We start from the raw sequence: 11,135 nt of genomic DNA, 5'->3' as shown, positions 1-11,135 counted from the left end.
AGAAATCAACTTTGGACAAGGCAGGTTTTGCTTAAAAGCAATGCCCCAATAGGTACAGCCTCCTAGTTTGATTAAAAAAAATGGGGCAGTTAGAATGTATAGAATAAAAACCCAACAATTAGTTGATATAGGTCATTATTGGAAAAGTAGCATGTCCTAGTGGAAAGAGCATGGGCCTGGGAATCAGAAGGTCAATGTTCTACTCTCAGCTCCACCAGCGGCATGCTGTGTGTCTTTAGTAAGTCACTTAAAATCTCTGTACCTCTGATTCTTCATCTGTAAAATGAAGCAAGTGAAATACCTGCTCTCCCTCCCCTTTAGACTGTCATTTTCCATATGGGATGGACCGTGTCTGATCTGCTTGTATTGTGTCTATCCCAGTGCTTAGTTAAGTGCTTGGCACTAAGAAAGTGCTTAACAAATGCCATAATCATTACTAGTATTATGAAACAGAACAAAACTAATATTAAACAAATGACTTAGAGCCAAGCTTGGTTGTACAGTAGTGTATATATATACAATAGTTTATGTATTTCTTTAAGGATAAGGGCAGAGTGAAAAGTGTGTAAATTTCTGTAATAAATTATTTTAGGGAAGACTTGTTTCTAATATTCACATGGGAAATGGAAAGCTTTAACTCCTAACTGAACGACTATGATTTCCAACAAAATAAACTTCTTAGTTTTTTTACCTTCTTTATAGAAAAGGAAGCCATTTTTTTGGATTTCCATTTTGTCGACTATTTATCAATTTCTTATAAATCTCTGACTTGAGAAACCGAGGGAAAGAGTCTTTTGCCATGAGGCTATAAATCAATCTCTGGGCGTCATCGAAACACCTGAGAGTTGGTTCTGAGATGTTCCGTGAGATCAGGTCTCTGGTACTGAAGTCGATGTTAATCTGTAGAAAATAAGGTTCATAATTCGCATTAAGCTCTACTGACAATCCAAGGTTTTACGCATATGCAGAGCACAAATGCTATTTGAATTTCTTTTCAGAAGGGAGTGCATTTGATGCAAAGTAGCAGGAAGGATAGGGTCTCATTATCCCTGATGCTGAACATTTTTTTTTTCTTATCCTTTGGCTGGAAGAAATGTGTCACTGAAGAACAGAGTCCAAAGCAGATGATCTAGTGTCCAACTGATGGATCCAGAGAGCAGACATTTGTATTCTTTTAATAGAAAACATTTTTCTGTAGCCAGCTAATGTCTGTTTTGTTTACCTAAAATCTTTCCTTGTGAGGACTGCTTTTCCACCTCCCTTGAATTTATCTGGCCTCACTCCACTCTCTTTTCTGTCCTTATAAGAGAAACAGCTTTTGGGGAAGTCGAATCAATCAGTGGTATTTATTGAGCACTTACTCTGTGCAGACCACTTCACTGAGCACTTCAGAGAGAGTACAGTGCAACAGAGCTCACAGATACGTTCCCTGCTTCCAAAGAGCTTCATATTTTGCTGTTTGTACTGCCCTTTGGGATCATATTAAGGTAAATCCAGGGGCATTTTTCCTCGCCTAAAACAGGCACTCACACTCTTTGCATCATTTGAATGAAAAGTGTGCCATGTTGCCCTTGGATTCAAACGAGTTTTCCTTCCCCCATTTAGGATGCAGTGCATAGCTAAGGAAAGTACCTCATTATGTAAAAAGGGTGTGGGCATGAATATATGCAAAGGATCTGACCCAAGTGGGATCTTAAACCATTCACAACTCAGTGCCCCCAAATTCCCTGAAGATTCAGCGGCGGTGATCATCTTTCTAGGTTAAATTCAATCACAGCTCGCATCATTAGAGTTGCATACTTCCCATCATTTAAAGGCAGATTCCACTGACTGGAGATATTGTCCAAAGTCAAAATTGCCAAGTTGGAATCCCTTCTTGAAAATGTTTCTGGTCACTTTGTTGGAAATAGAACACCATTTCATTAAATTCAGGGTTCCCCCCCGAGCAGAGAGGAAATGATAATCCATTCATTCAATTGTATTCATTGAGTACTTACTGTGTGCTGAGCCCTGTACTAAGCGTTTGGGAGAGTACAGCACAACAACAATCAGACAAATAATCCCTTTGATTATGGGACAAACATAATTCCAAGCAACTTGATAGATCAGAAAAACGATCCATCGAAACATGTTGCAGTTTAGTAAGGACAAATATACTCCAATCCAATCTTTCAAAGACTGCTGATCTTTTTGACCGGATCAGTATTCAAGAAGAAAAACTGACTTTGAGTTCCATTGACTTTTATTTCTGTTACTCCATCCAATGGGTAAACAACGGGCCTGGAAGTCAGAAGGCTCTGAGCCCAGCTGTATTTGTCTACTGTGTGACCTTGGACAAGTCCCTTGACTTCTCTGTGCCTCAGTCACCTCATCAGTAAAATGGGCATCAAGATTGTGAGCCCCATTTTGTGCTGCTTATTCCTACCCTCTCCAAATAACCACATGCGTTACTCAAGTATGTGAAGTAGATTAGTGTATAGAAACCAAAACTCATCTTCATTATGACCCTCTGGGTCATTGTCTATGAAACTTCAAAAAACTAATTTGAATTTAGAAATTATTTTCTTTGAACATCTTTTTCCAAACTGATCTGTACCTCGACCTCACTTTCCTTATGTCTATTACCCTCTATCAATCTATCCTTTTCTTTCTCTCTCTCTTTTTCCTCATATATACATTTAATCACTTTCAAAACACTTCCATTAGCTCAGAAATGGCTAAGAAATTAAGGGAAGCAGCAAGGGCCTGGGAGTTAGAAAGTCATGGGTTCTAATCCCCGCTCTGCCACTTATCTGCTGTGTGGCCTTGGGCAGGTCATGTCACTTTTCTGTGCCTGTTACCTCATCTGAAAAATGGAGATTAAGACTGTGAGCCCCATGCAGGACAGGGACTGCGTCCAACCTGATTTCCTTGGATCTACTACAGTGCTTATACAGTGCTTGGCACATAGTAAGTCTTTACTAATACCAGGATTATTAAGAAATGACTTTGAAAAGACTATCGTTTAGATGAGCAGCGTGGCAGAAGTTAGGCCAAGGGGAAAAGGAGAAAGAAGGGCAGGAGGAATATGAGGAGGGGAGACCAGTGTCTGAGAATCTTTGGAGACATTAGAGCTGCTCAGGGAGAGCAGAGTGGCTGAGTCAATTTCTGGAAAGATATTCCACCTGGGTAGGAAGCAGAACAGGGCCAGGAGCAGAAACTTAATTGGATCCAGCGTCAAAAATGGGACAGGGAGAATGGCAGGAGCAGGACTGTGGATAAGGACTAGGATACGTGACCTCAGAGCCGATGCTTCCTTTGATTCCTATACATTTATATCTGTTTCTGCTTTGACCAAATCTCTTTTCCCCTGGTTAAGGATTAAAAAAAAAAAAATCTGATTTATCATTCAGTGCTTTCTCCATCCAGCTGTGAGGAAATGATTTCTAGAGTTTTTCAGAGACAAGAAATATGACTTACCCTGAGGCTTTTCCAGGTAATATGGAACAAATAGAATGAAAGGGAGAATAATTAGACATATAAAAACTCTATTATGGAAACGGTTTCCTAGAGAAATTCTGAAAGTTGAAATGGAGTGAAAGTTGAACAGGGTCTTGTGGGTATTCACCATGGGGGAGGGGAATGAGGGTAACCATTGGTAACGCTCAAATATCAGATGCGGAGATGCATATGGCATCACAAGCATCACACACAGTGTAATATAATGGCTACCCCATGTTCCATTTTGCAAAGCACCCAAGTTTGCTCAAACCCACAGGGTTACTCCTGAGCCATTGCATTCACCTCTTAGGCCCCTCTGAACATAAACATTCAATAAATTTGATTTAATGAATGAATGAGTGAACATGGCTGCCCCTTCCGAGACACAGAAATGGGCAGGTACAGAGAGGTCAGACACTTTACCTGAACATATCAGTCATAAAAAGCCGCTTGATATTGGACAGCCGACAGGCCAGAAGATTATCCAGTATGAAAACAGGCAACAGCATGGCCTAGCGGGAAGAGCCCGGGCCTGACGATCAGAGGTCTTGAGTTCTAATCCTGCCCGTGCCACTTGTCTTCCGAGTGATCATGGCCAAGTCACAATTTCTCTGCACCTCCGTTATCACATTGGAAAAGTTGAGTTTGAGACTGTGAAGCCCATGTAGGACACAGACCGTGTCCCACCTGATTAGCTTGTATCTGTCCAAGTGCTTGGTAGAGTGTCTGGCTCAGAGTAAACTCTTAACAAATATCATTCATTCAATAGCATTTATTGAGCACTTACTATGTGCAGAGCACTGTACTAAGCGCTTGGAATGTACAAGTCGGCAACAGATAGAGACAGTCCCTGCCCTTTGACGGGCTTACAGTCTAATCATAAAAAAATGGTTATATTCAAGTTAGCTATGAGAGACCAAGTAGTTTATCCTGCATTTGGAAACTCTACTTGACAATATCTAAAACATACATAGTTAGCAACGTACTTAGTTCACAATCATTAGGCTTTTAAAATAACATTAACTCACAAAGGACAATGCAATTCAAAATACCATGACTATTTTAGAATAGATAAACTTAAGGAAAGAAGCGTTATTAGATTTTATAGTAAGTGTTCAATAAATATGATGGATTGGGGCAGCACAATATTTCCTGCCCACGAGGACCTTATAGTTTGGAGCTGGAGGCAGACATTGATACAAATTAACTACGGATTAGTACACAAGTGCTGTGGGATTGAGGGTGGGGTGAATATCAAATGCTTGAATATCAAGGGCCCAGTCAGTCATATTTATTGAGTTATTACTGTGTGCAGAGCACTATACTAAGCACTTGGGCAAGTATACTATAGCAGAGTTGGTAGCTACACTTCTCAGCAGCACTAACTTGAAAGACAAACAGCTCCAGTGCCTTTGTGTTGAGTGGGAATGAAAACTAGATTATTATGATCATGCGATTAAACCCTCTCGATTGTAAGATCATTGTGGGCAGGGAATGGGTCTGTTCTATTTTGCTCACCCAAGCACTCCATAGAGTGCTCTGCACAGAGTAAGTGCTCAAGAAATATGGCTGGCTGGTAGATATTTCGAATGATGAGGGGCGATTTGGGATGCTTCCTTAGAGCAATAGTAAGAACTCATTACCCTTTGTGTGAAGATGAGGTAAGGCAATGATATTAAGAAGGGATCTTTATATAGCCATTTCCTGTTCTGAAGTCTTTGGGTGCTTTTTTTGTTATGCTATTGCAGTTTAGTGAGCTATTTCTAATAGTGCACTGTTGCTCGGCTTGAGCCGACAACTTTATTTTGGGTATAACATCTTGCTTCCCCCTCAATCTTTGACTGCCTTGAATTCAGTAACTAAAGCCCAAGAACATTTAGCAGTAAATAATAGCAGATCTTCATGCGTTGCCACGAGGTGCCTTTTAGCTGAACAGAATGTGTCATATAACACTTGGAAAATCACATTTACATATGTGTACCTAAAATTGATTTCAGGATTCATTATTGATACTTGTTCAAATTAGATATGGACCATGATATTGTTTATTATTTTGGTCAATTGGATCTTGGGAATGCAGAAGGGATTTCATATCATCCTACGGGTAACTATAATTTTAGTGCTTTTAATAACACTAACTGGGATTTAGCAGTATTATCTGACTGATATTGATATTCACCCCATCCTCAATCCCACAGCACTGAAGTACATATCTGAAATTTGTATTGATATGTCTCCCTCTCTAGAATTTAAGTTCACTGTGAGCAGGGACTGTGTCTACCATCTCTGTTGTATTTATTGTACTCTTCCAAGAGCTTGGTACAGAACTCTGCACAAGTGTAAACACTCAAATACCACTTATTGTATGTATAGTAGCCCAAGTCAGGTGATTTTTTTGGATGTGGCTTTGGCGAAGAGTGATTAGTAAATGCATTTACCTCTTTAGGAGCATCAGCTTGTATGAATTCAGAATATATCATCTTGGCTTTGGAGATTATTTTTTCAGCCGACTTGGTTTTCTTGAAGTCTTCACAGGCCAGCCAGAATTCAACATTCTCCTCACTGAACTCTGATTTGAGAAATGTCCTAAAGGCGTCTAGACCAGCTGGGGTTTGAAAGAGAAGTGGAAAACCATTGTGCATAATGTGTTCCATGACAGAAATAAAATTAACGAAAAGGATGACAATCTGTAACACTTTATCCTACTTGTGAACTCTATTGTCTAAAGATATCTTTCAAATCTCATTTGGAAATGAAACAAAATCCTATTTTGAAGCAACTTTTGCCAAAGCACATAGTCCTCGTCTACACATCCTATGTAATAACAGATGGAGCTTGCACTTAGGATGGGTCGATGTAGTTGGGGAAATGTTAGATTCCTTTTGGAGGGAGAGGAGGAGGACTGAAGATATTTGGCGTCTTCCCGGCCGAAGGGTAACTAGGCTAGTGCAAATACCTGTACCAATTAAGCAGCGTGGGCCTAGTGGAAAGAGGATGGACCTGGGAGTCAGAGGACTTGAGTTCTAATTCCACCTCTCTCACTTGTACTCTTTGTGACCTTGGGTCAGTCACTTACCTTCTTTGGCCCTCAGTTCCCTCATCCATAAAATTGGGGTTTGAATACCTGTTCTCCCTTCTACTTGCAGTGTAAGTCCCATGTGGGACTTGATAACTCTGTATCTACCCCAGTGTTTAGTACAGTGCTTGACATATAGTACGTAACAAATATGGCAATTATTGTTGTAATTGCCGCAAAGGGCAAAGTCCTGAGTTCTAATCCCAGCTCTGGTACTTGACTGCTATATTATCTTGGTCAAGTCTTGGAGTTTTCTGTGCCTCCCTTTCCTCATCTGTAAAATGTGGATGATGTCTGTTCATTCATTCAATCATATTTACTGAGTATTTACTGTGTGCAGAACACTGTACTAAGCGCTTGGAAAGTACAATGCGGAAATAGAGACAATCCCTGCCCACAATGGGTTCACAGCCTAGAAGAGGGGAGACAGACATCAAATCAAGTAAACAGGCATCAATAACATCAATATACATAGAATTATATATGTATATACACATCAAAACAAGTAAACAGGCATTAATATAAATAGAATTATGGATATGTAAGTATACTCAAGTGCTGTGGAGGGGGAGGGGGGGGAGCAAAGGAAAGGGGGAGCTGAGGTAAAGGGGGACTTAGTCTGGGAAGGCCTCCTGGAGGAGGTGAGCCTTCAGTAGGGCTTTGAAGGGGGGAAGTGTGATTGGTGGATTTAAGGAGGGAGAGCGTTCCAGGCCAGAGGTAGATGGCGGGACAGGTGAGAACGAGGCATAGTGAGAAGATTAGTACCAGAGGAGCAGAGTGTGCAGGCTGGGCTGTAGAAGGAGAGAAGGGAGGTGAGGTAGGAGGGGGCAAGGTGATGGAGAGATTTGAAGCCAATTGTGAGGAGTTTTTGCCTGATACAAAGACTTAGAGTGTGAGCCCCATGGGGGTTAGGGACTGTGTCTGAACTGATTCTCTTGTACCTACCCCAAAACCTGGCACAGTAAATTCTTAATAACTACCACTATTATAATTAAATATCCTTCAGAAAGCTATGACAGGAAGCCCCAGGAGGATCATGACAATCTAGCCTTAGTTCTGTCCTGAACAGGAACAACCATGACAAAGTGACAGTCTGCAGGATAACAATAATAATAACTATGGAACTTAAGCGCTCACTATGTGCCACGTACTGTTCTAAGTGCTGGTTGAGTTAGATACACAATAATTAGATAGGACACAGTCCCCGTCCCACATGGGACACTCAGTTTTAATCCCCATTTTTACAGAAGACGGAACCGAGTCCCTGAGAAGTTAGATGACTTGTCCAAGGTCACACAGCAGACAAGGGGCAGAGCTGGGATTAAGAAACCAGGTCTTTCTTTCTCCCAGGCCCGTGCTCTGTCCCCTGTCATGCTGATCGGAACTCTTGCTGTTGTAGCCACTTTTACCCCAGCCCAATCAGTCCCATCTTCCTAGAATTCTTCGTTCTGATGATTTTTTTTTTTAATTCCAAGTGGAACATAGCCCCTCAAGGACAACCATTCGGGGATTTCCTCTGACCAGTTCTCATTTAATTCCAGCACTGCATCCTCCCCATCCACCCTATCCCATTTAATCCATTCCATCTCTCCAGGCTCCTAGGTCCCTTAAAGGTAAAAATCTCCCTGTAACCTGCTGATTGGTGATGTTGAGTTTGGTCCAAGATAGTGGAACTGTGGATGCCAAAAAGAAAGGGACTTTCATTCCAGAAATCTATACAGTCCTGTTTTGGAGGTACTGAAGTGGTCTTCCCTTCACTGGGTTATGGTCCCTGAGGCATTGCCAGGTGGATGACAGGTGAGCCATTAGAGATGAGGAGGTGGTAAACCATGAGGAATTTTTCCTAGATGGCTAACCGAGGATGATAAGCAGAGTGTCCTAGTGGATAAAAGCACAGGTCTTGGAGTCAGAAGGACCTGGGTTCCAATCCCTGCTCTGCCACCTGTCTGCTGTGTGACCCTGGGCAAGTCACTTCACTTCTCTGGGCCTCCCTTACCTCATCTGTAAGATGGGGATGAAGACTACGAGCCCCATGTGGGAAAGAGACTATGACCAGCCCAATTTTCTCGTATTCCCCGCAGCATTTAGAACAGTGCCTGGCACATAGAACACACTGAACAAATGCCATTATTTAATAGGTTCAGATCCAAGTGGGGAGGAGATGCAGAGAGAGCGAGGAGATGAGGGGAGGAGATGCAGAGAGAGAGAGAGGAAATGAGGGCTTAGGGAAGGCTGCTAAGGGGTATTTGATTATAAGAGGAATTTGAAGGTCGAGAAAGCGGTGGTGTCTCAGATATGGTCGGGGGAGCAAGGTCCAGATCAGAGGAATGACTTGGGCAAGGGGTCAACAGCAAGATAAATGAGACTGAAGTAAAGTGAATAGGTTGGCATTGGAGTGAAATGTACGATTTGGGTTAGAGTAGGAGATCAGCAAGATAAGGTAGGATGGGGAGAGCTGATTGGGGACCTTAAAGGATATATTGGAATAAGCCATTTTCTTTATCACTTTAAGGTAGCTTTTTTGGTTCTCTAAATGCTGGTTCTATTTGCATACAGATGCACTTAGTTCTGTCAGGATTTTTGTTTTCACTATGAATTTTGGCTGAAATGCAGCAGCAGATTTGAAGAACGTGTTTCTGATGACGCATCTCTGAATTTAGCATGAAGCAGGATTGGAAGAAAAGGTTTGTGCACTTGGGTTTGTGCGCATATGGTCAGGGTCGAGGCATTAATACACGGGGTCAGAGGTGTGATGCCAACTATTAATGCAAGGTTCTGCAAGAACATGCTCCCCCCGCCCCCGCAATTTAAATGAGGTTTGGATAAAATCCGAACCCTAATTTGTCATCAGAAATCAGACGTGGATTGTTTTTGCCTCTATTCTTGGTTCTGACCTTTCAAACTCAGGCTACTTTGACTGTTTGAACCTATGTACATAAAACACACCGAAGGTATCATCATCAAGATTATACCTTCAAGCTCTCCAAAATGCCCTCAAAGGAGCTAATGTTTATACTCAACTCCTGTTAAAATGTAGTGATGCCAATCACACCTGTTAATTACCTGGTCGGTCTTACCTTTGTTAGCTAGCAGTGTGTCCATGGACTGAGACCACGCCATTGCTTCCCTAGACGTTGACCTGTGGAAACAACAGCTACTCTTGAAAATAGCATTGTGATCTTTTGCCTTTATAACCTGCAGTCTTTGAACCATGGGACGTTGGTTGAAAGCTCCCTTTTAATCAGCTCCGATGAGTAACTTGTACGACTGTACCGTGAATCGAAAAGCAAGAGGTCAGCGAAAGTCCTGTTTCCCAGAGCACAGCTAGCGTGGAGCCCCACAGAGTGGAATGTAATTTGACATCGGCAACCTCATTATTAATCTAGCAGACAGTAGTGATAATGTTTGCAATTGGTTGGACTCTAATAAAGGCACAGGAGAGAGATTACTCATTGTTTTGTAGAGCACTACTGAATTTCTTCTCAACTTTGAATGGATTAGCCATTAATTTATATGACACTTCTCTACTTAGTCCCAGCAAAGCATCTAAAAGGTTATCAGGCTAGCAACAGTGTGATAAATGGGCTATTTTGCAGATTTTTTAGTAGTGGAAAAAATTGGTACTGTTCATAATTTTGTTTCTCCACATGGTTTTGATTAAGTAGTTCAAGAAATGTAATTGTCTTTCAATGTTTTGTTAGTTTCCCACTGTCTTTGAAGACCCTTCCCTCTTTCAAAGACTTAAATAGGGTCCTATTAATTTAACACACTACTGGTTCGGTGCTGATTTATCTAAATCGAAGAGCTTGTCAGGACAGAATAAACTTTCTCCACAACCAGTTTATAATTTTCAGCCCTTAGGTTTCTAAAGAAGCTCTCTTTGGGCTTGGAGGGGAAGCAATTAGGCAGTTTTAAAATATGGTTTTCGGAGATGAAGATCTACTATCCATTATTTCATCTAAGAAACGTTACTGCCTAACTCTTTATTTAGACACACTTCCGACAGGAAAGAAGAGTGGCTTATGCATTTTTTAAAAAATATTATACTGGCTTATTGGGGTGTTGAGGAAGTGGACTTTTTTTTAGAATTTGGCATTAAAGGAAATGTGTGATTACTCCAGTACTTGAGAATGAGAGGTATTCATGGTCAACTTTTTAATAATAATAATGTTGGTATTTGTTAAGCGCTTACTATGTGCAGAGCACTGTTCTAAGCACTGGGGTAGATACAGGGTAATCAGGTTGTCCCACGTGAGGCTCACAGTTAATCCCCATTTTACAGATGAGGTAACTGAAGCACAGAGAAGTAAAGTGACTTGCCCACAGTCACACAGCTGACAAGTGGCAGAGCTGGGAGTTGAACCCATGACCTCTGACTCCGAAGTCCAGGCTCTTCCCATTGAGCCACGCTGCTTCATATGGATAGTTTGTTGGGCACCTAGGTGGAGTCCAAATTATGTTCTTGCAAAAAGGTTCTCTACAATCTCAAGGAAAATCCTAGGTAATATGTGAGGTGTCATGACTTCATGTCCAAACATTCCCATCTCATGTTCCTGGAGCAGTGTGACTTGATGGAAAG

The 11,135-nt window shown here is 41.5% G+C and overlaps 1 protein-coding gene across 1 annotated transcript; it reads right to left on the bottom strand.

Annotated features, from left to right (window-relative positions):
• Positions 1 to 696: 696 nt before the first annotated feature.
• RGS21 (regulator of G protein signaling 21) lies at positions 697 to 9,769 on the bottom strand. Its single transcript, XM_001516374.2, has 3 exons — positions 9,634 to 9,769; positions 5,919 to 6,085; positions 697 to 900 (listed from the first exon to the last, which is right to left on the bottom strand). The coding sequence occupies exons 1-3, from the start codon at positions 9,767 to 9,769 to the stop codon at positions 697 to 699; spliced, it is 507 nt and encodes a 168-aa protein (XP_001516424.2).
• Between the last annotated feature and the right edge of the window lie 1,366 nt (positions 9,770 to 11,135).

Source organism: Ornithorhynchus anatinus, chromosome 16 (genome assembly GCF_004115215.2).
Source record: "Ornithorhynchus anatinus isolate Pmale09 chromosome 16, mOrnAna1.pri.v4, whole genome shotgun sequence".
Lineage (NCBI taxonomy): Eukaryota > Metazoa > Chordata > Mammalia > Monotremata > Ornithorhynchidae > Ornithorhynchus > Ornithorhynchus anatinus.
The sequence above is the reverse complement of the archived record's forward strand: the minus strand, read 5'-3'. Positions and strand labels throughout refer to the sequence as shown.

Excerpts from the sequence above, each read along its gene's own strand:
- RGS21 (XM_001516374.2), bottom strand. The coding sequence starts at position 9,769 with ATGGTTCAAAGACTGCAGGTTATAAAGGCAAAAGATCACAATGCTATT. Across the intron at positions 6,086-9,633 it reads CACACTGCTAGCTAACAAAG|CTGGTCTAGACGCCTTTAGG; the intron begins GTAAGACCGACC and ends TTCAAACCCCAG. Across the intron at positions 901-5,918 it reads AAGCTGATGCTCCTAAAGAG|ATTAACATCGACTTCAGTAC; the intron begins GTAAATGCATTT and ends TATTTTCTACAG.